Here is a 25,978-nt window from a genome sequence, read left to right as displayed (position 1 = left end):
TGAAATCCAATACATGTCTGTGAGACCTTTATAGGGAGGAGTGTGGGAGGTGTGGGCTTCTGTCTGGTAGAGACCTGGCCAGGGCCTCCTGTTTGTGGCTTGCAGGGAAACTGAGGCAAAGACCAACTAGCACCTGGAGATCATCCAAAATGGGATCAAAGGGAGACGAGGGTGACCCTTGGTGTGGGAGCCCTGTCCAAGGTAGAGATTCTCCTCTCTGAGGTGGGCAAAGGCAAACTGTAGCAGGTAGGATGGGGTTTAGATCTGAGTGGGGACTGTTTGGGACGATTTGGGGGAAGACTTATAAGACCTTGAATGGGATGAAGATGCCTGACAACATGCTAAGCTCCACGGGACCACGAGAGGCAGCAGGTTGGGAGGGAGGGGGAACAGTGTTTGCAGCATCTGGAGTCATCGATCTTCCTTTTTCTTCCTAATTTCGTGGGCGCTGAGTTTGCAGACAGATGAGGGAGGGAGCATTGGGATGAGGGGATGGGGGAAGGGAGAGCAAGAGTTTGGAGGGCGGGGCACATCGTGCTGCTGGCGGCCAGCTAAACAGAGCCCTCTTCAGCCAGCTGCCCACCCTCCTTCCCCACCTCCGCCTCCAGCTTTCTCCCCGCAGCCAAGGCTGCTAATTTTATCCGCCCCCCGACCCTGGCCCAGACGTTAATTGGCTGAGGCTTCATTAGCAGTTCTCAGCTCAGCCGCCCCCCTCCCCTTGGGACCCCTGACAGGGTGAGAGAGGGGGTGCAGGCAAGCTGAGACACAGAGAAACTCCTGGTCTTCAGCCTTCCTTTGCTTTGAGCCTCAGGTCAAGGTGCCCACTGGGAGAGGGCAGTGTTCTCCAGGGTATTGCCTATAGGCTCCAGCCCCAAACTGTCAGAGATGGGTCTGACCCAGACATACCTGGGAATGAAAAGTCAGTAAGCAAAAACTATCAGCTGGCTGACTGGCTGACTAGCAGGATCAGCTGAAAGGAAAAGGGAGAGGGAGTGGTTCTGAGTCAGAGAATGGAGAAAGAAGCCTGAGGTCTAACACCAGGTCTAGTGCTGGAAACACCTGAGAAAATCTGCAGCTAGAGTGACAGGAAAGGAGGTTACATTTTTCAGGGGTGGGTGCGATTCTAAGACCAAGTATGACAGGTAGGTGGGAATGACTGCAATTAGCAAGTTAGCCTACCTTGTCCTCAGTTTCCTCACTTGTACAGCCATGGTAAAATAATGTGTTGTGGGGATTAAACAAGACTTTGAATATGCTCTGGGATGGAGTGTCCTCCCTCTCCTCTCACTCAGAAACCTGTCTCCTCAGTGTCTCCTCCTCTTCCTCCTCCTTATTCTTCTCCTCACACATTTGGACATCTGAGAGCAGTGTGAAGTGTCTCTGCTTGTCAAATTCTGTTCCCAGTGCCCCTCTTGATGTCCCGGCTTCAGTGAGTTCTTCATACATCTCTACGGACATAACATGCCTGACCTGGAGTAGGAGCTGATATGTCCGTTGAATGAACGTGTGATGTTGTTGTGTAAGGTGTTATCAAAAGCACCGCTTATCAGAACCACTGTGGAGAGGTTTTGTCTGTTGTCAGCATAAGTGGGCAAATGCCCACTCTTTGAGACTCATGGAATTAGAATCTCTAAGGAGAGGCCCCACAATCATGTTTTCCAACCCATCCTGATACCCGGGTTTGGTAACCTATTCCTGGAGAGGTCAATGTATCCCACCCCCAAGGGTTTTTCCAAGATGAAGTCAGGTTAAAAGCAAGATGCATTCTAGTCACAAGATCTATCTATAGCCCTGGGGCATATAAAGAGTGCTCACTGACTGCTGGGACATCAAGTAAACAGGTGACAAAAGGCAAAAAGTGCAAAATCAGGAGAAGGCACCTCTCTCTGCTCCTACCGTAGATGTCTGAGGAGGAGGACGTGGTCATGGAGGAGGCAGGTTTGTGAGTCAGAAGAGGGAAGGACAATGTGTGACAGGTCATGTCCACATGCAAAGTCCCATTTAATCCCCACACTGTTACGGCTTTACAAGTGAGGAAACTGAGTCCTACAGTGGCTAATTTGCTAAATAGTTCCAGAGCTGGACTTGAACCCAGGTCTCTCTCCCATTCAAACCAGGGTGCTTTCCAGTGCACTACAGCTCTCTAACTTGTATAGGAGTCTTCGGTTCTCCCAGAGAGCCTAATAATGCCAGGTTTTCAGCAGGCACCAAATAAACGTTTGTCTTGACAACCAACAGGGAAAAAAATTCCCTGAAAAGTTTCAGGACGGGGGGGGGGGGTAGATGGGGCAACACGAGAATTCTCTTCTTTCAGGTAAGAGCCTTTAACCCTGGGTCTACAGATGAGGAAATGAGGCGAAAGAAGTGTGTGTGTGTAGCCGGGCGTTGTGGCGGGCGCCAGTAGTCCCAGCTACTCGGGAGGCTGAGGCAAGAGAATCGCTTAAGCCCAGGAGTTGGAGGTTGCTGTGAGCTGCGTGAGGCCACGGCACTCTACCGAGGGCCATAAAGTGAAACTCTGTCTCTACAAAAAAAAAAAAAAAGAAGTGTGTGTGTGTGCGTGTGTGTGTGTGTGTGTGTGTGTGTGTTGGGGGGGGTGGGGACTACAATTCCCTAGAGGACACAAAGGAGACACCATCACGCATGCGCAGGCCCCTCCCTTTACCTCTGGCTTAGCCGGGCGCTTTTCTCGCGCATGCGCTCTCCTATCGGTCTGCTTCCGACAGCTTGCTGCTCCAGGCCGGAGTTGGTGCTGGACTTGGCTGCGACTCCGGGTTGCGATGCTGCCTTTCTCTTTGGTCTGGGCGGTTCCGGTAAGAATCATGTTCGGAGACTGGAAAGGAAGCCTCCCTCCTACCTTAGTTCCCATTCGCAAACTCTGGGGTTTTCTTGACTTTTCCACGCACGTGGTTTGGGCCGCACGTAACTAGGAAATCCCTGAGACCCCTGGGCGCGTGGGGTGAACTAGGGCTCTTCCCCTCCCCATTCTGATGAGGAGATGCCTCACGGCCTAGTGACTGCCCGTTTCATGTGGCATTAGGGGAGAGGACGGCGCCAGATCCCCTGCGGACCCTGTGCTGGGGGAACAAGTGGGGTTCTCAGCCTGGACCCACAACTGAACCTTTTCAGCCAGCCCAGAGCCATGCAGATGATGCAACCAAGTCCTCCAGCTTGCATCAGGCCAGGTCCTGAAGCAGTGTGGGCTGGAAGGAAGTGGACAAGATGGGAGGGAAAAAGGACAGGATAAGGATTCTGGACCTCCTTCACACTGACTCCATCCCCCCCGTCTGTCCCCCTACTGTTAAAGGTCTCCCTTTCCACCTCTATTGGTCTGGAAACCACGTCTACCCCCTGTGTATCAGTTTATGAAGGCCCTGCAGAAATGCCCTTGGTTCCCATGAGTGGGGACGTTCTGGAATGTCAGTGGCCCTCTCTGGAGTTTAGGAGACATAGACTTCTGGAGGATAAGCTTTGCCCTGTGGCTTTGTAGAGTAGTTCATGGACTGAGGTAGATGGGAGTTTCTGAGTTAAGGTGAGTGGAGCAAATCAGAACCACCCCTTGGACATTGATCTCTAGAACTGACTTTTAAAGGTGGAGGTGGGGGTGATGAGAGGTGGAACAGGTTGGGGGAACAACTAGCTGCTCAGTGGAGCCAGAAGGCTTTAGAAGCATGGCAGAAGATGATTGGGGGACTATTGTCTGGACTATTTTCATTTGACCCTGGTTTTCCTGCCTCCAGCCTCTGCGGAGATGTGGTCAGCTGGCCAGGATGGCTGCTCGGTCTCAGCACAGCAAAGCAGCCCAGACTCAGCCTGGGGAAGCAACCAGGAGATGGACCGGCCAAGAGAGTCTGTCAGACAGTGATCCTGAGATGTGGGAGCTTCTACAGAGGGAGAAAGATAGGCAGTGTCGTGGCTTGGAGCTCATTGCCTCAGAGGTGGGACCTGGGGAGAGGGGGCAGGGGTTGGGCCACTGCAAATGCAGGAAGTAACAAGTCATCTTACTGATGTTTCTCTAGATCTTTCTTTTGGACTCAGAGCCTTACTGTTGGGCCTTATCATCCTTTCTTTTTGCTGTCCTCTGAAGCAAAGCCAGGGCCAGTCCAGCTTATGGGGTTGGGCTTTGGGGAGCCTCCAGGGCACCTATAGTCTCACCTGATCCTTTCTTCCCTGCCAAGAGGAAAGAAGAACCTGGAAGCACAAGTTTGAGTGGGCAGTGGTCTTGCTGGGGACATTCCTCATGGCAGCTGGGTTTCTAAGAATGCTGCCTCTGGCCCTGCTTCAGGCCAGGACCCCTAGGTGAACAGAGCTTTCTGCAGGGCATGGCTCCCTGATACAGCCTGCCGGGCTCTGGAAGGTGGGATGCTGGGAGTCCAGGGGAAGGGGCTCCATGCCTTCTGACATTGTCCCCCCCGCTCCAGAACTTCTGCAGCCGAGCTGCGCTGGAGGCCCTGGGGTCCTGTCTGAACAACAAGTACTCGGAGGGTTATCCTGGCAAGAGGTGAGGGCCAGGCACCCAAGGGATGGAGGGCAGCATCAGAGATGGTGCTCCCAGTGGGGGACTTATCTGTACCCTCCTGGTATTTAGTGATGAGGGACCTTGCTAGTTGTTTTCTACTAGTTGTGAGGCCTTTCTGTGTGCTCTTATGTACCCATTTCCCATGGCAGATATTATGGGGGAACAGAGGTAGTGGATGAAATCGAGCTGCTGTGCCAGCGCCGGGCTTTGGAGGCCTTTGACCTGGATCCTGCACAGTGGGGAGTCAATGTCCAGCCCTACTCTGGGAGCCCAGCCAATCTGGCCGCCTATACAGCCCTTCTGCAGCCTCATGACCGAATCATGGGGCTGGACCTGCCTGATGGAGGACAGTAAGTATGGATGGGAAGGATGATGGACTTCCAGAACTGCCCTGAAAAACAGTTGCTTATTGAGTACCTGCTGCAGATCACTCAGATGGAACAGGCCTCTCCCTGTCCTGCAAGTGACAGCAACATCATTGCCCATCACAGAGTCGATGGGGCAGTAATGTGGTGCACACTAGGACCAGTGTTCCAGGACAGAGGCCTATGGATCTTGGCAGGAAGGGAGTAGTCAAATCTGGGGTTTATTTCACTCTGAGGCCTGCTTACCTCCTCTCGCTTGCAGTCTCACCCATGGCTACATGTCTGACGTCAAGCGGGTCTCAGCCACATCCATCTTCTTCGAGTCTATGCCCTATAAACTCAATGTGAGTGCTCCAGCTTGTGGGGAGGGGCTGTTCAGGCCCTGGTGGTCCTCTCCTGGGGAAGGTGAGGGGCTTGGCCCTCAGCATCAAGGAGAAGAGTGAGCTGCCCTGCTTCCTTCTTGGGGCTTTAACTTTTGTTTTTTTTTTTGAGACTAAGTCTGACTTTGTCACCCTCAGTAGAGTGCCGTCCATGGCGTCACAGCTCACAGCAGCCTCAAACTCTTGGGCTCAAGTGTTTCTCTTGCCTCAGCCTCCCGAGTAGTTGGGACTACAGGCACCTGTCACAATGCCTGGCTATTTTTAGAGATGGGGGTCTCTCTTTGCTCAGGCTGGTCCTGAACCTGTGAGCTTGAGTAATTCACCCGCCTCAACTTTCCAGAGTGCTGGGATTACAGGCATGAGCCACCACACCTGGCCAGCTTTAACCATTTTTAATCTGTTTGTCCAGCCCAAAACTGGCCTCATTGACTATGACCAGATGGCACTGACTGCTCGGCTTTTCCGACCCCGGCTCATCATAGCTGGCACAAGCGCCTACGCCCGTCTCATTGACTATGCCCGCATGAAAGAGGTTGGTAGGGGGCTGGAGTACTGGGCACCTGGGAGTGGCCAGGAGGTTTGAAGGAGGGGTAGCCCTAGATTGGCCTGTCTGGGCCCTTCCCAGGCTGAGGCCTATCTCTGTACCTGCCAGGTGTGTGATGAAGTCAAGGCACACCTACTGGCAGACATGGCCCACATCAGTGGCTTGGTGGCTGCCAAGGTGATCCCCTCACCTTTCAAGCATGCAGACATTGTCACTACCACCACTCACAAGACTCTTCGAGGGGCCAGGTCAGGATCTCCTGAGATTGGGATCTGCCTATCCCTGCCTTCAGTGTCTGTTCCCTGGGGCACCGTTGGGCTGGATCAGAGAGGAATTCATTCTTACCTGCAGCCCTGAAAGCTCCTCCCCAGTCTGTGATGATTCTCCCTCTCTTGCTCATGGTGGCCATTTTCTGACAGGGGGTTTGGGGATGGGTGTGACTGGCCCGATGCCCCTACCACTGGCATCCAGTGTGTAGACAACCGAGATGGACTGCAAGGTGGTTTCTTGGGGGCCCTGATCAGCCAGCTTCCTCTACTTTTCCCATCCCCCCTTCTTATTTTCAACTTAGGGTCTGACAACCCACCTCCCACACAGGTCGGGACTCATCTTCTACCGGAAGGGGGTGCGGGCTGTGGACCCCAAGACTGGCCGGGAAATCCCTTACACATTTGAGGACCAAGTCAACTTTGCTGTGTTCCCGTCCCTGCAGGGGGGTCCCCACAACCATGCCATTGCTGCAGTAGCTGTGGCCCTGAAGCAGGTTGGGGAGCCTGCCCTTGTGTGGTGGGTGGGAGACATTGGCCTGGAGGCTTGGACCCGCAGCTTGCTAACTGATGTTGGGGCAGATGGACTAGAAATGCCAGGATGGGAGGGGTCAAGGCTGGGGTCACAGAGCTGTGTGTCACCTTCAGGCCTGCATGCCCATGTTCCGGGAGTACTCCCTGCAGGTTCTGAAGAATGCTCGGGCCATGGCTGATGCCCTGCTAGAGCGAGGCTACTCCTTGGTGTCCGGTGAGCTGGGGGCATGGGTGACACCTGTGTAGCTTCAGGCAGAGGCCCAGGACTTACTTATTGTCCCCACTTATTGTCACCCTTAGGTGGCACTGACAATCACCTGGTGCTGGTGGACCTGCGGCCCAAGGGCCTGGATGGAGCTCGGGTTGAGCGCGTGTTGGAACTTGTATCCATAACTGCCAACAAGAACACTTGTCCTGGAGACCGAAGTGCCATCACACCAGGGGGCCTGCGGCTTGGTGAGACCTGGGTTTTGAGGAGGGAAGAGGCTCTTGCACTGACCAGCTGCAGGTGGGCGTGGGCCATGCTAATCCTCCCTCCTCTGCCTTTCACAGGGGCCCCAGCCTTGACCTCTCGACAGTTCCGTGAAGATGATTTCCGGAAAGTTGTAGACTTTATAGATGAAGGGGTCAACATTGGCTTGGACGTGAAGAGGAAGACTGGTGAGTGGAGCAAAAAATAACCCCATGCCAGCCACTTCCCACTCACTGCCCCCTTCCCACTGCTCTCACTGCCTTCCCCAGAGCTCTGCTCTGTCTGACCACTTTTCTTTCTTACACCTTTCTAGCCAAACTCCAGGATTTCAAGTCCTTCCTGCTTAAGGACCCAGAAACAAGTCAGCGTCTGGCCGATCTCAGGCAGCGGGTGGAGCAGTTTGCCAGGGCCTTCCCCATGCCAGGTTTTGATGAGCACTGAAGACACCTGGGGGATGAGGCCCGTGGACTGGATGTTACTCTACCGCCCCCACCTGGGCCTGTGGAAGGGCAAGCCTTTCTTTTTTTATGGAGGAGGAAAGGCCCCCCCCTTAGAGCAAAAGTGAAGTATAGTCCCTCTTCCCAGAACTTGTACCTGAGACTTTTTTTTAGTAATAAGACTTAGAAGGAGGGCCCAGGAGCTCTGTCCTCTATACCTCTGCCATGATCTCTGCAGTGTTACAAACTCCTGCTCTCTTTGGGGGAGAGGAAGTACCCTTCTGAGCCAGTGGAAGGGGTGGGTAGACACCCTCCTTCCTTTTTTTATCTAATAAAATGCCAACCTGCCCTGAGTTTCTGTTACTGTGGGAGGGTCCCTTGGGCTAAGCAGTGCCTCATCCCCCTCATGTGTACCTCCTTCCCTCCCACCACCAGTAGGACCCCCGGGGCTACAGCCTCCTCTCTCTGTGATCAGAGCCAACACCAGACGTGATTAGCAGGCGCAGCAAATTCAATTTGTTAAATGAAATTGTATTTTGCCCACGGCTGCTTCTGTTTGATCCCAGGGGACAGAAGGGAGCAAGGGAGGGGTGGGGTGAGGAGTAGCCTGGGGAGGCCCAGGTGTGAGGCGGTGGGGGGGGTGCCATCCTCTGTGTGGGAGGCAGCAGCCTTGGGCAGGGCAGAGCAGGTTCCCTCTCCTCTGGAAACATAGGTGTTCCCGCCTGGGCTGGCTGGGCAGCCCTAGACAGCCCTGAGTGGAGCAGTGCCTCCCCTGGGCTGGCGCCCAAAGCCTGAGCTAATGGTCCCGCCACGTCGCTTGGCACTCAGAGGCCTCTGCTTCCTGCTGGCTCACGTTAGCCACGCTCCACACGTAGCCTGTCCACACCCTGTCTGGTCTGGGTAGGAGGGCAGAGGGGCTGGCTTGGACTTTCTGGGGGTCGACCCCTGCTGCTGCCTGCCCTCCTGACTCCTCCTCCCTGTGGGACTCCAGCCAAGGGTCAGAGGTGCTTCCGCTGTTGCTGCTGGGAGCAAGGGAGGAGGATGGGGGTGGAGCTGCCTCCCCTCTGCATGGGAACCAGCCTGTGTAAGCAGGAGTTGGATAGGGTGGCCAGACTGATGCCTGGGGTCTGAAGGGAGGAGTGGAAGGAATGAGTGGGCTGGCTGGTCAGCTGTGGTTTGCATCGTACTTGCAGTCCGGGCTGGCTTAGAAGTCTGGCCTGTCCTTCTTCAGCTTCTTATAGTCAGTGGATACGGCAAGGAACTATGAGGAGAGGCAGTGGGGGTTGCACCCAGTATCCCCAGCCTCCCTTTACCCCTAATGTAGAAGAGGCAGGTCCAGGGACCAGGAGATAAAAGGATGGGGGAGCAGACTACAGCCACTGGGCAGTACCTTGTACTGGTCATTGGGGCTGAGACGGTTCCAGGGCTCTGGGTTGTTCTTTCGGTCCCAGCTGTGAAGCAGAGGGGGAGGGTTAGAGTCTCCTTTCTGGGAGCCAGCACTCTGGAACCCAGTGTTTTCCCAGGGTCTCTGCCCAGCCCCAGTGCCCACTATCTGTCTCCTATCCAGAGGGCCTATTTCCCAGAGACTGACAGGGAAGGAGTTACTCTAGTGGGTGCAGACAAGCCATATAAGAGGAGCCAGGCAACAAACTGATCACCCAGCCCAGGGATTCCACATGCTGCCTGCCACCTTAAGTTAACCCTGAAGAGCGGAGTCATAGGATTCAGGCACAGCTGGGCGGGCTGAGGTTTCAGTGACCTAATGTCAAAGGTGGTGCGCCTTCCCATTGTCAGGAGACCCCCCTCATTCCTGCTGACTCTGGCCAGGGAAGAAGTCTCTGCACCTCACTGAGCCCCAACAGTACCTCCAGCAGCTCACCTGGCCACACCTCCAGTGCTCTAGTGGGACACAGAAGTACCCAAAAGCCTGAGGCTGCCAGCAGAGCAGTGTGGCCATGGCAACCAGGCCAGAGCATCAGGGTTTCGGAAGCCCCAAGCTGGCCAAGTCCTGGGCCATGGAGGAGGAGTGAGCAGGTAGCTCTGGAGTGGAGTGAAGAGTCCCCCAGGTCAGCAGTGGGCTCTAGCTCTGAGATGCCAGTGGTGAAATCAGAGGTGCATGGTCTAGGGATCCTGCTAGGGATTTCCACCATTCCCAAGAGATGCCTGGGTTTCCACCCATCTTGCCCCACAAAGGACCCCTTCCAACTTCCCAAGCTCAGCCTTTACCAGACATCCGGGCTGCGCAGGGCAAGTCGTAGCAAGTAAAGAGCAGCGCTGCCCAGGCCCAGGCCAATGAAGCCGATCATTGGGATGAGCTGCAGGAAGACAGAGGACACTTTCAGCTTTTTAGCTCCCTCCTTGGGGTTCCCAGTGGCCCTTTAGCTCCCTCCTTGGGGTTCCCAGTGGCCCTTCACAGGATTCTCTGCACTCCCCCCTCCAGCGCTCCTTCCCTTCTGGGAGAGCAGCAGAGGGGCCCTCTGGAACCTCCTACAACTATATTTTCTGCTGTCGTCTCCCTCACCCTCCAGTGAACCTGTCCAAGGTAGGTGAGGGACATGGGAGCATATTGCAAGGGTAGATTGGAGGCAACCTGGGAGAAGATTCAGAGTGTTGAGGGCAGTAAGAGAGTTAGGAGTTAGAATCAGTGGCTCTGAGTACCAAACTCACCCCTGGATGTCTTTTGATCTGCCGGTAGAAGCGGCTGAGACTGGTTCCTACCATGTTGCCTCTCCAGTGTCTCTCCACTAGCTCAGTCTCTCCCTCCTCTTGGGGTCCCGCCCCTAGCTGGGGAGGGATCAGCCCAGCCCAGCCCAGCGCTGCTCCTCTGGACTCATCCACTGCCACTTAGCTGGCTTCCTCCCTCAATTCCTGGCCCAAAGCCAAAGGGGTGTTTGGGGGGAGCAAAGAGGTATCTATTCTCTGTCTCTCTTCCAGATACCTGCACCTGGCCTGAAGACACCAGCATACTTGGGCTTTTGGCCTTACTGGCACAGGACCCAGAGACTGACTGAGGAAGCATCCAGATGTAGGAGGAGGGGTGGCCCTGGGACAGGCAAACAGATAGACTCCCGGCAAAATATGCGTGTGGTGTGTTCACAGGTGGAGCCAGGAGGGGCCGGGGCCAGTGAGGGCGTGGGCAGCACTTCCCTGAGACCCCAGAGCCATTCAGGACAAGCAGGTCCTGAAAACTTTGGTTTTGCCCCCTCCACAGTGTAGTGAAAGGATAGTCCCACATCATTAAAGCTGCCCCAACCTCTCTTGTCCTGAGCTGGTTCTCCAAGTGGCGATTGAATAGGAATATTAGTGGCCAAAGGAAGAAAGTGGTGTATCTTAATTCCAGCCTAGAATGGAATAAGTCGGTTGTTGCCATTTAGGGGTTTGGGAGACTTGGAAGGCTTTTCCTGCCTGCCTGGGGTAGGGGTGAGGGTGCAGCCACTCAAGGAGGCACTGTCTGCCTCTGGCTGTGGACTAGAGGAAGAGAATGGAGTGAGGAAGATAGTTGAGATGGAAAAGATGTTGAAGTAGGAAAGACAGAGACAGAATTGCCTCTCTTTACTCAGCTAACTCAGGTGTACCCTATGATGTCAGGGTGGGAAGGCTCACAGCTTCAGTCTTCGGGGTCTTAGGGATGCGGGAACCAAACTCTAACAGCCCCTCTCCCTCGCTCCTGCATCCACAGAGGAATCCTGCTTATCTGTCCCTCCTTCCCTCCAGAACCCGCCCTGTGGGTTGTGAGCAGGGGCAAGTAGTGAACCTTCTGTGGGGCCCCTCTGGGTACAGAAAAGCAGAGTGCCCTTCCGGGGGACTCCCCCTTTCTAGCGTGAGGATACCTCCTGCGCCCCTGGCGCTGACAAGAGCGGCTGTAATTAGGCTGCGGGGTCCCAGGCTTTCCGCCTCCCTCTGGCAGATAATGAGATAAAGTGTCAGAGACTCCGCGAGAACAAAGAGACAGAGACTCGCAGCCACTTGTGTGTGAGGGGCGAAGGAGGGAGCTGATGGGATGTCAGAGCCTCCAGCTACGCAGAGCCCTCCCTGAGCGTCTGCACCTCGAGGGCTAGGCCAGGGAGGGGGTATCCTGTCACCTGTGCACCCTGGGCTTCTAGTCTCTGGGACTTAAAAATCAATCCCGGAGCTCGAGTGGCCCGCACAGCTGGGCTGCACATCTGGTTCTCTGTGGCACAGCTGGGGAGCCTGGTCGCCTGGAGGGAGGCCTGGCCCTAGTGCCCGCCCTTTTATTGTTGGGCCTTTGCCCGCCTCCCTGTGCCCTTTTTTCTGAGTTCTGGTGACCTCGGCCTGGCGTGTCCCAGACCCTCTGTCCCACTAGCTTCCTAGAGCCACTGCTCTTTCTGCAGCTTGGGCCTCCGCCGCGCTCTCAGAGCTGCTAATTACATTACTGCGTCTGCCTCCTCGCGACGCCTCGACCTTTGACGTGTTTCTGGTCCCAGTCTTTGTGAGTCTATTTCTTTTTTTTTTTTTTTTTTTTTTTTGGCCGGGGCTGGGTTTGAACCCGCCATCTCCGGCATATGGGACCGGCGCCCTACCCGCTGAGCCACAGGCGCCGCCCTTTGTGAGTCTGTTTCTAAGCCCCTTCCCATCTTTGGTACCTGCACTGTGGCCTCTGGGACCCATCTGGGACACAGAACTCTTTGGGTTACAGATGTTGTCTCTCTTCCCTGCACTTTCCAGGCCCTAAGACTTTGCGCACTAAACCGCGCGGGGATGCTAGTCCTCACGCAGGTGGCGCACGGAAAACGCAGCTGAACTCGGTGGTGAGAGAGGACTGCAGGGGTAGGGGCGCGGGCGCCCCCTGGAGGCCGAGCGGCGCGTGAGCTCGGGAGATGCCTCGGGCGCCCCCTGCGGGATGGGACCGGCTCTGCACTCCCGGCGCCATGGCAGGTGAGTCCGCGCCTGACGTGGATTCACGCCCAGTCCACTGTCCAGGCCACTCCCGCCTCCCGCCGCCGAGGCGGTGGGTCCCGCAGCCTCCACTCTTCTGGTGTGAGGTGGGGTGGTGAGGGAGGGCGGAGAAGGGACACCGGAAGCTCCTGTCTCGCCAGCCACAGGCAGAACCCATGGCTCAGGCTGGTTCCTCTTGCGGAGCGGGGCGGCTTCAGGCACCGGGAGTCTCGTCTCAGCTCTGGGACTGCGGGCTCTCAACTGCCCTCCGTCTTCTGACCTTCCTGCTGTAGCCTCGGCTTCCCTTCTTTCTGCCTCTTTCTCTGTCAGGCCATCTGTCTCTCTATCTCTGTCTGTCTCTGTCTGTCTGGGTATGTCCCTCTATTCCTTATCATTCCGGCTATGTCTGTCTGGCTGCCCCTCTGCTGTTCTATCTACATGGCTTTGTCCCTCAGCATCTGTGTCTCTGTGACTCTCCTTCCCTCTGCATCTCTCTACCCCCGTGTGTCTCTCTTTTACAAATGCCTCTTTTTGTCTCCCCCACACTCCACTTCCCACCTCTGTTCCTACTCTCTGGTTTGCTGCTCCTGAGGAACTGCAGCAGTCCGACAGGACAGCCCGCGGACACCTCGGGGCACTGCCCCAGGTCACCTCCACATGTCTGTCACCTCGGCTGTAGCCTCAGTCCTCCTGCTGCAGCTGTGGGACTTGGAGGGGACGCCTGGGAGGGAAGACAGTGCCCAGCATCTACCCGGGAGGCGCGGGGCCCGTGACCCCCTCTGCCGCTATTAAGGGCGCCGGGTCCCGAGGCTCTGAGATGATCATGATTGCATCAGCCAGACAGAAGCCGAGCTGGGAGCTGCGCAGCAAGCGAGGGAGCTAGAGAGACAAAGAGGCCCGCGCCATCTGTTTATGCAAAGCGCTCTCCGCCCGGGACCCCAGCGTCCCGGCGCCCGGCGCAGCTCCGGGCACAGGGTCACAAGTCCGCTGCCACTCGGCGCTCCCACCACACTTTGGCTTTCCCGCTCCCGGCACCCGGAGAGGCCATGGGGCTAGCAGAACAGGGAGGGGGCGGGGGTGTTGATGTGATTGGAGCGGACGCGGCTGTTTCTTCAATAATGGATGGAGATGATGCGGACGGCGGAGCCGAGCCGGCCCAGAGAGGAGAGAGGAATAGAAATGGGGAAAGGAAGGAGTGGGGGCGGGAGACTCACCCAGGCGCGCGCGTCACACTGTCATTCGGATACACGCCGCCGCGCGGCTCACACCCAGGCACACGCCCACGCACTGTCACTGAGACACACATACCTGCAGGCAGAGACGTGAGAACAACACACTCACCAGTGGCTCTTCCTTATTTCACACATACAGAGTCCTGCAATAAGAGACACGTGGAAACGCCCCCACGTGGGGGCACACCCAGGCATGAAGAGCGCACAGATATGTAGACCCACCAAAGCACACATACACCCTCAGAGACCTAGACACTCTGGGGCTTAGACAGACAGAAAACGTAGAGATGGGGGATGGGGGAGCGGAAAATGGACAAAACCGCCATAGGCATCCTCGGAGGCACAGACACACACCCAGGGCACAGACTTAGGCATACATACCTTGCACACCCAGGGTACAGAAAGACACACACGTACCACACAGTAGGGGTATAGACACCCATAATTGCCAGGAGCTCAGAGAGCCCTGACCACCCCACCCACTCAGAGGATCCCATGTGTGCAGCAACTGCCATCTGTGCCCTGAGGTGCTGAGTGTGCCAGAGAGGTCATCAGGGTTTGGGAAGCAGGCCTTGTTAGCCTGGCAGTATAATAAGGTTGCAGTGACAGGATGCCTGGGGCTGTGGACTCAGAGGCCTGTGGTTGCCACTTGACTGCCTGCAAGTTTGCTTCCCTGCCTCTAGGGCAGGTGCAGGACCGTGAGCACCCCCTGAGCAGCAGACCTAGCAGGCCCCAACAGCCCCAACTCTAGCAGTTTGGGGGAGGAGGAACCTTAAGAGGAACATTGGTGCTGCACTGGGAGATTCCCAAGATCCCCAACATGGCTGATGGGAGGTTGAAGACAGGGTCCCTCTTTACCCTACCTCGCTCCCCATATTGGCAATCTTACAATCCACTCCTTTTTTGCCAAGAGTGGATGGGCAGTGGAAGGGGCTGAGGTGGTGCAGGTTGTGTCTTGTAGCCTAATACACTGGCCCTTCCTCCATCTGTTCTCAATTCAGTCTACTCCTTGGCCCAGACTTATGACCTTTGCAGTGTGTGGCAGTATCATCCATCACCCAAGCTGCTGCTTGTGGGATGGAGGGCACTGGGGGCTCACACCCAGTGGCTCCAAGACCAGCTCCCTTTTCACATCTGCTCTCCCGGGCCAGGGCTCAACAGTCCTAGGGAGTACTGAGGGAAGGTCATTACCATGGGGTTCAACTGCAGCACTGGCCTTATGTCTCCACTCCTGGTACTCCAGTACCCCTCCTTCAAGCTCAGCGCAGCCTGTCTCCCCGCTCCTCCCGCCTCCCTTCTCTCGGGCCCTTTGCTTAATTTCCTATTAACTGCTGATAAATCCAATTAAACCGCCACTCTAATTAGGGACAGCTGCCGACTTGGTGAGGCTAGGGAGGGGGGCGCCCTCCCAGAGTGTAGGGGGAGAGCAGCCTCTCTCCCTGTTTTTAGGCACCGGCACCCCGCACACTAACATCACTGCCCAATGAGCCAGTAAATTGGTTTTGCTTCAGCATTGTGGGGGGCCCTCTTGAGGATCTGGGGGAGCTCCAGCTTTGAATCCCTCAAACCTTGATGAACAGAGGCTACCCAAGGACTCACAGTCCATCCTCTCACATATTTTTGTGAGAGGAAGGATGGGGGCAAAAGGCTTGATATATGTGTGGCTGGGTTGTGTGTGTGTGAGTGCGCCAGGACCCCTCTGATCTGCTTCTATTCCAGTCGCGTTGCGATTAAAGGGGGTCTTCCTTTATGACCCCACTGTGGCTCCTGAGGGGTCCAGGACAGTCAAGGGCAACGAGAACAGAAAACCGAACCCGGTTCCGCGGAGTCTTCTTGTTTGGGCTTCCCTACCCACCCCCATCACACCTCAGTCTTCTGGAAAGAAGTGGGGGCGCGGCCGTCCTGGGCCCTCCTCTTCTCCAGCCCAGCTGAGCCTCTGCCCCCCCTCCCCCCGCCAGCAGCAGATGGTGCCTGGACTCCCGCTACCAACCTTGCTAGGCGGTGCCAACCTCAGTCCTGGCAGACAACGGGCAGACCAGAAGAGGAGCTCCTGGCTAGCCAGGCCGACCCTCCCCCACCCGCCATCAAGCTCAAGCCCCTCTGCCTGCTCCACTCCAGCGACTACCCCAGCCTGCCTCTCACTGGTCGGCTCTCAGGTCCCCAAACTCCTGGTCTCCTTCTGCTTCCTTCCCCACACCTTCCCGCTCCTCACCACCTGCCGCTCTGACCAGGGCCTGTACATTTGCATATTTGCATATGCAAATAACAACATTTGCATACAACACTCCGCAGTGGGGGGTCTCCTCCAGAGCCGGCTAGCTGTCGTCTGCCCTGAGTCCTCACGCGGTACCTGTCAGAAAGGGCTGGGGCAAGGGCAGCGCGGGAGGGGTTAGGCCCCCAGTCCTCGCTAGCTCGGTTCCCCTAGGACTTGAGGAAGTGTTGCCATGGAGACGGCACGCACCCCACCCCCTCCCAGGCCCAGGGTCTCGGGCTTGGTGTCTCCGGTTCTCTCCCCTTACCCACCCTCTTTTCCCTCCCGATCCCTAGCTCTTCAACCGAGATCTCACATCGCCCCCTGGCGGCCCCGCTCGGCGCTGAGCCAGGTTCGGTAACGCAGGGGCTGCAGGCGGCTACCTCACCAGGAGCTGAGAGGACCCACCCTGCCTCGCGATCCTCCTCCCAGCCGCGGGGGCTCAGGGGCTGCCGCCGTAGCCCACCTCCCCTTTCATCACAGACAACAAAGGCCTCGCCTAGCAGACGCACCTATCTTCCCACCTCCCACCAGCCTCAGTCCAGACGGGTCTCAGGTTACCCTATAATACAGAGGTGGGACAGCCGGGTCGGGGAGGAGAGGCGGATATTCCACTCCTCTCCCCTAAAGAATAACTTTTCTGGCCGGACACCGTGGCCTGTAATCCCAGCACTTTGGGAGGTCGCGGTGGGAGGATTACTTGAAGCCAGGAGGTGGAGACCAGCCTGGGCAACATAGCCAGACCCTGTCTCTACATTAAAAAAAAAAAAAAAATTAACTGGGAGCGGTGGCTTTTGTCTGCAGTCCTTGCTACACGGGAGGGTCGCCTGATTCCTGATCCCAAGAATTCAAAGTTACAGTGAGGTATTACGATCGCATCATCGCACTCCAGCCTGGGTGACAGAGCGAGACTGTGTCTCAAAAAACAGAAAAACAAAAACTGAAAGAATAACTTTTCTAACTTTTGTCAAAACTTTAGTGAATTCGAAACATTCGACAGTTAGTGCCTCCGTCCCTCCACCCCCAGTGAGATATTTTCTTTTTCTAGCTCTCGAAGGCTAGGTCCGAGGCCTGTGCGGCTGCTCTGGGCGTCAGGGCCCCAGGCCCTAGGTCAGGAAGGGGCGGAAACCAGCCCCTACGCAGAAGCCGTCAGGCTCTTGCGGGCCTTCCCGCCCCTGCCTACCCGGCAGTCCAGTTGCTGTTGCCCTTGCCTCCCCAAGCTCCACTGGGCCCGCCCAGAATGGGGGCGTGGGTGTCTCCCGCCAGCAGGCGAGCGCCTAAATCTCCTCCAGGAAGTCCACGGGGAACAGCCCCACCTTGCGGCCGGTGTAGACCTTGACGTAGCCGCCGGCTTCGTCTCCTTTCTGCACCACGATCTGAGGATTAAAGGATTAGTGGGTAAGAGAAGAATCAAGGGAAAAAGCAGAGGAAAGCAGGGAAACGGGCTGGAGAGGTTCATCTTCGCCTCATTAAGGGGTAAGATCTCCAAGTAATGTGGCCAAATGCTGAGTATTCAGCCTGGGCTGGGGCTGGGGCTGGAGCTGGGGCTGGGGCACCAGAGCTACCTGATCTTTCTTGAGTGTGATCTGTCCTATCTCGCGGTTCCCCACGAAGGATCTCGTTACGCGGTGCACGCGTTCTCCGGCCCGGACCCGAATGATAAAATTGGGAGGGAAAAATCCAACCTTCTCCCCGATTTTCCCCTAGGGAAGATAGGGAGAATCAATTTCTCAATCCCAGGTTTCAGACTCAACTCATATCCCACCTTGCCCCAGCCATTTGTCTTACCCGCCACCACTCCTCATTGGAGTCATCAATGACTGTGATCTTCTCTCCGGGCCTGGAAGAGGAATAGAGGGATCTCACTCATTAGGGCCTAGCTGTACCCGAGGCCTAATAACCCCAATAGGCTCCAAGTCCGGTGTCTCCCCCTTTTCCTTTCTCCTAGGGAGCTCTGTTCACTCTTCTTACTTCGCAATACTCCCACCCCATCCTGATCCCTAGGCCTCTCACGGAAAATCCAGATCGTCCTTCTCCAGGGCTTTGAAGCGATAGAGAGCCACAAAATAATGAGACTGCTGGAAGCCAGGCTGCTTGTGCTGGGGATGAAAGGTGGCGATTAGTCTCAGGGCTCCTCTGCCCTCTGCTGAGGGACAGGAGTCCATGGCAGAGGCATTCTCCAGACACACTACAACCAACTCTCCTCCAGAGCCTTGAACTGAGAGGAGCTTGTTGGCTGTGGGTGTGTTCTGGGAGTAAGTGTCAGCTTCCACTGAGGCTATGAGTGGTGTCAGACCTGGGTTGGGGAGAGGACTGGGGTCCTTGTAGGGAGAAAGGATTCTCACTTTGTCATCAAGTGTCTTCTTCTCAGCCTTCTTATCTCCTTCAGGGTTTCCTGGGATGGAAAACACCAACAAAATAACTAGATCCTACACGGTAGTCCTCATCCTTTTAACCTATCTGTAAAAGGGGCTGTCCTGCCTTTGCTCCTCCACCCCCTGTGCCACAGCTGAGCCCCTGGTCCTACTCCATCTGTGTGGCTGAGTGACAACTTACCATTCTGGGGTTTGCTGCCTTCTGGTCTGGCAGATTCTGGCTCCTCCTCCATCATGGCTGCTAGAGGCTGGAGGGGGCACCAAAATTAGGGAGATTCTGTCTTGGGAACCCATGCTTGCCCTGGCTCTCTCCAGCCAGGTCAGAAAACGATGAAATCTCAGGGTTAGAAGTCTAGGAGGAAATACCTAGTATAATCACTTCCCTAACGCAGGAACTCACTCTAAAACATCCTGGCAGGTGGGGCACCCACATTGTGCTTGAATATATCTAATAACAATGAGTTCACTACTTTACAAAGTAACCCTATGCTATTTGGGAGCAATTCCCTACGTTGAGTCTATGCCAATCTCCCTGTAACTTTTAGTTATTAGTCTTGATTTACCCTCTGGAGCAGTAAGTGTAAAACAAATATAGTCTTTTTTTGTTTGTTTGTTTTTTGGCTGGGGCTGGGTTTGAACCTGCCACCTCCAGCATATGAGACTGGCGCCCTACTCCTTGAGCCACAGGCGCCGCCCACAAATATAGTCTTTATAAGTATCTGAGGCCAGCTGCTTTGTCTCTATTTCTTTTCTAATCATTCTTCTTTAATCATTCTCAGTCCCTTCAAATGACCCCTCTGATCCTTCACTATACTATCTGCCTTTAAAAATAGTCCAGGCTGGGTGGCTCCTGTGGCTCAGTGAGTAGGGCCCGGGCCCCATATGCGGAGGGTGGTGGGTTCAAACCCAGCCCCGGCTGAACTGCAACCAAAAATAGCCGGGCGTTGTGGTGGGCGCCTGTGGTCCCAGCTGCTCGGGAGGCTGAGGTAGGAGAATCGTGGAAGCCCAAGAGCTAGAGGTTGCTGTGAGTCCTGTGACATTATGGCACTCTACCGAAGGTGATAAAATGAGACTCTGTCTCTACAAAAAAAAAAAAAAAAAATAGTCCAGGCTGCGCGAGGTGGCTAACACCTGTAATCACTTTGGGAAGCCGAGGCAGGTAGATTGCTTGAGCTCATGAGTTTGAGACCAGCCAGAGCAAAAGCAAGACCTCATCTCCACTAAAAATAGAAAAACTGAGGCAAGAGGATGGCTTGAGCCTAAGAGTTAGAGGTTGCTATGAGCTTTGACACCACAGCACTCTACCCAGGATGACAGTTTGAGACTCTGTCTCAAAAAAAAAAAGAAAAATAGGGCGGCGCCTGTGGCTCAGTGAGTAGGGCGCCGGCCCCATATGCTGAGGGTGGCGGGTTCAAACCCAGCCCCCGATGAACTGCAACAAAAAAATAGCCGGGCGTTGTGGCGGGTGCCTGTAGTCCCAGCTACTCGGGAGGCTAAGGCAAGAGAATCGCTTAAGCCCAGGAGTTGGAGGTTGCTGTGAGCTGTGTGATGCCATGGCACTCTACCGAGGGTGATAAAGTGAGACTCTGTCTCTACAAAAAAAAAAAAAAGAAAAATAGTCTATTATGTAAGAGAAAAATGGATAGTTTTTATAATTCCTTTAAGAGAAGAGAACCTAAGAGTGTGCTAGCCCTTCTAGAAGTCACCAAATCACATTGCTAGTCCTTTGTCAGCAATGGTTCACTTCACAAAAACCCCTAATCTGTGGCAAACCTCCATAGCAACTACTTTGAGGCCAGATCTGTTTTTGTGCAGTTGATATTTTTTCTTTCTTTTTTTTTGAGACAGAGTCTCACTATGTTGTCCTTGGTAGAGTGCTATGCTATCACAGCTCACAGCAACCTCAAACTCTAGGGCTTAAGTGATTCTCTTGCCTCAGCCTCCCAAATAGCTCAAACCATAGGTGCCCACCACAACGCTTGGCTATTTCTTGGTTGCAGTTGTCCTTGCTGTTTAGCAGGCCTGAGCTGGGCTGGAACCCGCCAGCTTTGGTGTTTGTGGCTGGTGCCCTACTCACTGAGGGATGAAAACTTATATTTTTCATCTAAGAATAAATTGTGCACTTTCCCTTATGAAATTTCAAATTATTAATTTTGGTCCTTTCTTCTAGTCTGTAAGAGTTTTAAATATATTATTCAGTATATAAATTCTCCCTCTTAGCTTTCCCATGAATGCAATGAATATACCATTTATATCTTCTTTTGTACCAGTGAGAAGAATATCTATAGGTAAAGACCATGGACCAAATTATGTTATAAGGCATCAGAAATCTTTCTCTAGCTGAACACCCCCTAAAGTATCTGAACTCTTTGGGTACTGCCATTCAACCAATTTTAGGGATACATCTAACTATAACCATTATTCATACTATTCCATTTTGGTTGACCACCAACATATAAGAATACTCTAACAGGCCCAGTGGCTCATGCCTATAATCCCAGCACCTTGGGAGGCTGAGGCAGGAGGACTGCTTGAGGCCAGGAGTTTGAGATTAGCCTGGGCAACATAGCAAGACCCTATCTCCACAAAAAAATGAAAAAATTAGTTGGGAGCAGTGATGCATGCCTATAGTCCCAGCTACTTGGGATTGCTTGGGCCTAAGAAGTTACAGTGAGGTATGACTGCGCCACTACACTTCAGCCTGGGCAATAGAGTGAGACCCTACCATACCCTAACAAGTTTCTGAATGCAAGTCTGTGGCTGTTATAAAAGGAAATGAAGCTGTTCTTGGTCAATAGCTTTCTGCCTCAGTTTCATCATCTATAACATGAATGGGTCAGACCAGGTGATTTTCACAGACCCTTGCACAGCTCTACAATTCTATGATTACTTGGCACAACAAGCTCTCTTCCCCAAATCTAAAAGCGCAGGTCTTGCCTCTGTCATTCAGCACTGCCAAGGGCCTGGGGACTAGCCTGCAGGTGGTTGTGTTGGTTAATCTGACAATCCCAGAAAGGAGTTGAAGAAATACATTCTATGGCAGGAGTTCTTAACCTGAGGCCCATGGTGTGTGGCAGCAGGGCCAAAACATCCTCTAAAATTGCATGCAAAAATTTATCTATTGGTGCCTGTAGCTCAGCAGCTAGGGTGCCAGCCGCATACACTAGAACTGGCAGGTTCAAATCCAGCTCGGGCCTGCCAAACAATAGTGACAACTACCACCAAAAAATAGCTGGGCATTGTGGTGGGCACCTGTAGTCCCAGCTACTTGGGAGGCTGAGACAAAAGAATTGCTTGAGCCCAAGAGTTTGAGGTTGCTGTGAGCTGTGACTCCACTGCACTGTACCAAGGGTGAACATAGTGAAACTCTGTCTCAAAAAAAAAAAAAAAAAAAAATTTTTTTTTCTGTTGGGTTAGGTGTGATTTTAAGGGAAGAGGATCCATAGTTTCTGTCATTCCAAAGGGGGAAATGACCTGCCCCATGGGGTCTCTGGGAGGGAACTCAGTGGGAGGTGTGGTGCTCACATTTTTTTTATCTGCCTGCCCCTTCTTCCGTTCCTTGTTTGCCATGACCACCCCAGTACGCAGAGTTTCAAACACAGGGTCATTGCGATTGGCAGTAGCTAGTGGAATGGGAGGAGAAAGAAGACATTACTGGGGAGAGAAAGAAAGCCTTGGAGCAGAGAGAGATACCTGCTAAGGAAGGGAGAGATGAGATTGAATAGATGGGTATCCATGCGGATGTATGTGTGTGCGGTGTGAGAGAGGGGGTGGGATGGGGGAAGGATCAGGAAAGTGTCAGCTGAGCAATACCTAGGTCACTAATAAAGGGCTCTAAAAACCATTGGTGATATAATGTGATGGAGAAAAGTATTTACTAGAACTCCCTCCATACAACTTTATAAGTTGGAAAGAACTTTGGTAAGCTGCTTGTTAGTTGGGACATGTGCAGAATCACTTTCTCTAAGCAGCGTGGTCCTGTAACTGTTAGATTTTGTTCTGCTGAGTGGCATGTGCTAGCTAGGGTGCTGTTGCCAAATAAATGTTGAATAAACTGTAAATGAATATGTTTTTAAGGGCTGCCAAATTATGAATGTGCCAGGATGCCCACAGCTCTTGGTCTGGCCTTGAGTCTGGTGTGACTCTGTAACAAGGATGAAGACACGAGAGAGTCCTTGCCTTTGCTTAGAAAGGGTTTTTCACGTGATGAGCTTGTATGTGAAGGTCTCAGTTTTGGCTCTACTCTTGCTAACTTTATGTAGCTATTGCTAAATCTAACCACCACCACCCCACTATAAAAAGGGAATATTGACTGTGTATCCAAATAGCTATAAAAATATTAGATCAAGGGAGAAATAGAATGATCCATATGAGAAATAGAATGTTTCTGCTTCAGAATTTGGCTTCTGAAGGTAGAGGTGGCATGAAACCCATCTCCAGGCTGCCCGTTCCCTCAGGTCACATAGGGGCACTTACAGAGATCTTTGACACAAGCGTACTGCTGATTGCTGTAGAGTGGCGAGCTATAGGCCCGACGGAAACCAGGGGGCTGCAGGATGGGATGGGAGGAAGCATTAGAGGTGGCAAGGTAAGGTCTAGACCCCATCTCTCCCATGAGTGCTCATCCCTTCTCAAAGTAAGAGATGGGCTGAGAGAGAAACAATAGGGAAAGAATGGGACGTCTGGAGGAGGGACCAGTAGCAGGGTAGCTGGCAACACATCCCCCCTTTCTTACTCCCCACAGCCTACTCACAATCTTGCCGAAACATCTCTGCATCTCCACATAGGACTGACAATGTTCATGGATGTTGGTTTTGCAGTTCTTACAGCGAAGCCCAAATTTGTTGTTGACTTGGGAGAGAACATTTGGGTAAGGTTCTGGATTGCTTTTTTCCTTTGCACTGCTGCTGCCACTCTAGCTCTAAGGTTCCCTTTTCTGTCTGGGACCCTACTCTCCCAATCTCTAATAGTATTTATTTTAAGCCAAATCTAGCCACAGCCCAAATCCTAAAGTCTCTCCCCCACCTACTGCCTTCAACATCACACTCTCTCTGCTTCCCTTCATGACTCACGAACAATCATCCGGGCACAGACATCACAGAACTTTGGCTTTTTGAAGAAGTGATCTTTGAATTTGTGAGGCTTATCGTTGACAAGCTTAGGAGGTTCTGAGGGTGGTTCCTCTTCCTCTTCTTCTTCCTCCTCTTCCTCATAGATGTAATAGATGGGCCCACCCCCAGCTCCCACTGCCTCCCCATTGGCCTGGGGTTCTGAGGGAATCTCCATCTCCTTTGTCCCCGTAGACCCCTTCCTGAATAACTGCTTCAGTCGCTGCAGCTGAAGGAGGGAATGAAGGAAACCCCATGTTAAAAGGACCGTCGCCCTTTCTAGAGTGGCTAGGCTAAAGCTAACCACACATTTTTTGAGCTTGGAGCAAGGAATGGGCTCCAGGATAAGGGGGTATTGAGGGCTGCAGGTTCTGGTCCTAATAATAAATAAGTCACAAAGTGAGATCAATTTTCTTCAGGGGCTGTAATGACTTCCCAGCCCCCCATACCTGGTGATCAGAGGCCCAGACTCACCCCACTTTGCCGAGTCTCTGCTGGGAAGGAGGGCTTAGGGGACTCCAGCACCTCCTTTTCTGTCATCCTGCAAGAGGTTGGACCCCACTATGAAATCTAATCCCTGACTGCTACTCTTCCCTCCCTTATTTCTGTCCCTCACAGTAGGGTGGTCCTTGAAGGGGGGAGGGTTGGGAGAAATTTGGTTAAACAGAGATACTTTGGCAGGGGTTATGAATAGAAAGATTAGATGAAGGTCCACAAAAAAGCCCAACAGACTAAAGAACTTCCCAGTCAATTCCTCAAACTGATACCCAGCTTTCCACCCTGAGGACAATCCCAGATTTACCACCCCAACACAGTGCCCAAGGGTGCATGGTTTAGGTATTTTCTAGAGGTACTTTCTCCTGGGAACTTGTGGGCAATAGACATGTAACATGCATCTTCCATATCTCCTCTTTTCAAGACATTTAATGTGTGTCCCTGTGTATATGCATGGAGGGATGGATTGGAGACATTTGTTCTCCCCTACTTCTTTCTTGAGCCCAGGGGGCCCCATGCCTAGTTCTGTCCCAGCCTGCCTCAGGCCTCAGCTATTTTAAGTTTTCAGAGTAATATGAGCCCTTCCTTCCCTTACTATTCCATTCTCTTGATCCCACCCCCACCCCATGCTCCAATTCTAGTTCATCCTGGAGTAGAATAATTTCACTCTTAAAACCCAAACTACTCACAGACAATGAAAGAAATGGAGAAGCTGAATAGATTACAAAATTGGGGCAGCTGGGATGAACAGGAAATGGAAAGAGGATCGAGAGGCAACTTACATTTGGGATTCCCTAAGTCAGTCCACAGTCTGTGGAAGGAAGTAAGTGGGAGGCCCTGGGGCCTTGATGGTGGTGCTGGGTAAGGATTGGTCCTCTTCCTTGGGGGCTAAGCCCCCCCAGTACCCTCTGTACTCACACCAGCTACCTAGACGATATTTGTAGACCTCCTAGCCTCTTGCCTTGGTGTCAGAGCTGAAATGACAGGGCTGGAGGAAAGTGGACAGCTGAGCAACACAGCTGACACAGAGAAATTGGACACGGGGAGGTCTGAGGCAGGGCCGGACCCTAACTCCTCCCATCCCCCAGAGCTGCTATTCCCTGATTCTTCACCTTTGGTGAGCAAGTCAGTACTGGCTAAATTCAGGAAGGGACAGTTTCTGTTCATGCTGCACATTCATTTGAGAGGCTGACTGAAAGTAAAGATGCATTATAAACTTATTTCCTCCTGCTTTTTCTGAAGGTGCAAACACGGTACCCAAATCTACTTTACCTGGGCCTACTGCAGACTCTAGACTTCTTAGTCATTGCCTTCTTGTGGCCATGTGTTCATATATCTACAAGGACTTTTTTTTTTTTGAGACAGAATCTCACTTTTTCGCCCCTGGTAGAGTGCCATGGCATCGATCTCATAGCAACCTCAGACTCCTGGGCTCAAGCAATTCTCTTGCCTCATCCTCCCAGGTAGCTGGGACTACAGGCACCCACCATGATACCTGGCTATTTTTAGAGGTGAGGTCTCGCTCTAGCTCGGGCTGGTCTCAAACTCCTGAACTCAGGTGATCTGCCCGCCTCAGCCTCCCAGAGTGCTGGGATTACTGGCGTGAGCCACCACAGCCGGCCTCCTCAAAATTTTTTATAGGAGGAAGACAGAGTCTCACTCTGTTTCTCAGACTGGAATGCCATGGTGTCAGCCTAGCTCACAGTAACCTCAAACTTCAGGGCTCAAATGATCCTCTTGCCTCAGCTCCCAAGTAGCTGGAACTATAGGCGTCCACTACAAACACTGGCAGTACAGACTGAGTCTTGCTTTTGCTCAGGCCAGTCTTGAACTCCTGAGCTCGAGGGATCTTCCCATGGCCTCCTGGAGTGCTAGGATTACAAGAGTGAGCCACGGAGCCTAGTCTATCTAGCCTCAAACTTTTAGGCTAAGAAAGAGCTGGGAGCTGGAGAGGAAAGATTAATTCCCAGAGCTCACCTACTAGCCACACTAGATCATTTTCTTGTTCATAGGTAGTTGAAGGGGTATCTTGTTACCCTGTAAGGGAGTAAAAATTTTATAGCACTGCTTTGTTCCCTACAGCAGCCCCCAGGGACATCTTCTGCCT

General features: G+C 53.4%; 3 protein-coding genes and 2 long non-coding RNA genes across 7 annotated transcripts; 2 read left to right on the top strand and 3 right to left on the bottom strand.

Annotated features, from left to right (window-relative positions):
* Positions 1–40: 40 nt before the first annotated feature.
* LOC128560917 (uncharacterized) lies at positions 41–2,794 on the bottom strand. Its single transcript, XR_008373180.1, has 3 exons — positions 2,663–2,794; positions 907–970; positions 41–448 (listed from the first exon to the last, which is right to left on the bottom strand). It is a non-coding gene; the product is annotated as an uncharacterized LOC128560917 (long non-coding RNA).
* On the top strand, positions 2,685–8,053 carry SHMT2 (serine hydroxymethyltransferase 2). The gene is made up of 12 exons (XM_053554550.1): positions 2,685–2,810; positions 3,738–3,935; positions 4,419–4,498; positions 4,666–4,866; positions 5,144–5,225; positions 5,671–5,793; positions 5,914–6,053; positions 6,403–6,568; positions 6,720–6,819; positions 6,906–7,061; positions 7,158–7,265; positions 7,391–8,053. The coding sequence occupies exons 1-12, from the start codon at positions 2,778–2,780 to the stop codon at positions 7,516–7,518; spliced, it is 1,515 nt and encodes a 504-aa protein (XP_053410525.1). The 5' UTR covers positions 2,685–2,777; the 3' UTR covers positions 7,519–8,053.
* NDUFA4L2 (NDUFA4 mitochondrial complex associated like 2) lies at positions 8,030–10,307 on the bottom strand. The gene is made up of 4 exons (XM_053554551.1): positions 10,182–10,307; positions 9,741–9,829; positions 8,905–8,965; positions 8,030–8,775 (listed from the first exon to the last, which is right to left on the bottom strand). The coding sequence occupies exons 1-4, from the start codon at positions 10,233–10,235 to the stop codon at positions 8,719–8,721; spliced, it is 261 nt and encodes an 86-aa protein (XP_053410526.1). The 5' UTR covers positions 10,236–10,307; the 3' UTR covers positions 8,030–8,718.
* Positions 9,880–16,641, top strand: LOC128560916 (uncharacterized). Of its 2 annotated transcripts, none has more exons than XR_008373179.1 (5): positions 9,880–10,056; positions 10,449–11,964; positions 12,201–12,410; positions 15,604–15,798; positions 16,190–16,641. It is a non-coding gene; the product is annotated as an uncharacterized LOC128560916 (long non-coding RNA). The 2 variants fall into 2 exon arrangements; XR_008373178.1 differs by having other exon boundaries at positions 15,601–15,798.
* A 201-nt stretch (positions 16,642–16,842) lies between these two features.
* On the bottom strand, positions 16,843–24,858 carry STAC3 (SH3 and cysteine rich domain 3). 2 transcript variants are annotated; one of them, XM_053554547.1, is made up of 12 exons: positions 24,654–24,858; positions 23,851–23,917; positions 23,341–23,605; positions 23,022–23,119; positions 22,745–22,817; positions 21,794–21,891; positions 18,450–18,516; positions 18,239–18,288; positions 17,907–17,992; positions 17,682–17,733; positions 17,459–17,596; positions 16,843–17,269 (listed from the first exon to the last, which is right to left on the bottom strand). In XM_053554547.1, coding segments are annotated over exons 1-12 (1,095 nt in total). In that variant the 5' UTR covers positions 24,656–24,858; the 3' UTR covers positions 16,843–17,170. The 2 variants fall into 2 exon arrangements, with proteins under 2 accessions (XP_053410522.1, XP_053410523.1); XM_053554548.1 differs by lacking the exon at positions 23,851–23,917.
* Between the last annotated feature and the right edge of the window lie 1,120 nt (positions 24,859–25,978).

The sequence above is a fragment of the Nycticebus coucang genome, chromosome 12, assembly GCF_027406575.1.
Source record: "Nycticebus coucang isolate mNycCou1 chromosome 12, mNycCou1.pri, whole genome shotgun sequence".
Lineage (NCBI taxonomy): Eukaryota > Metazoa > Chordata > Mammalia > Primates > Lorisidae > Nycticebus > Nycticebus coucang.
The sequence above is the reverse complement of the archived record's forward strand: the minus strand, read 5'-3'. Positions and strand labels throughout refer to the sequence as shown.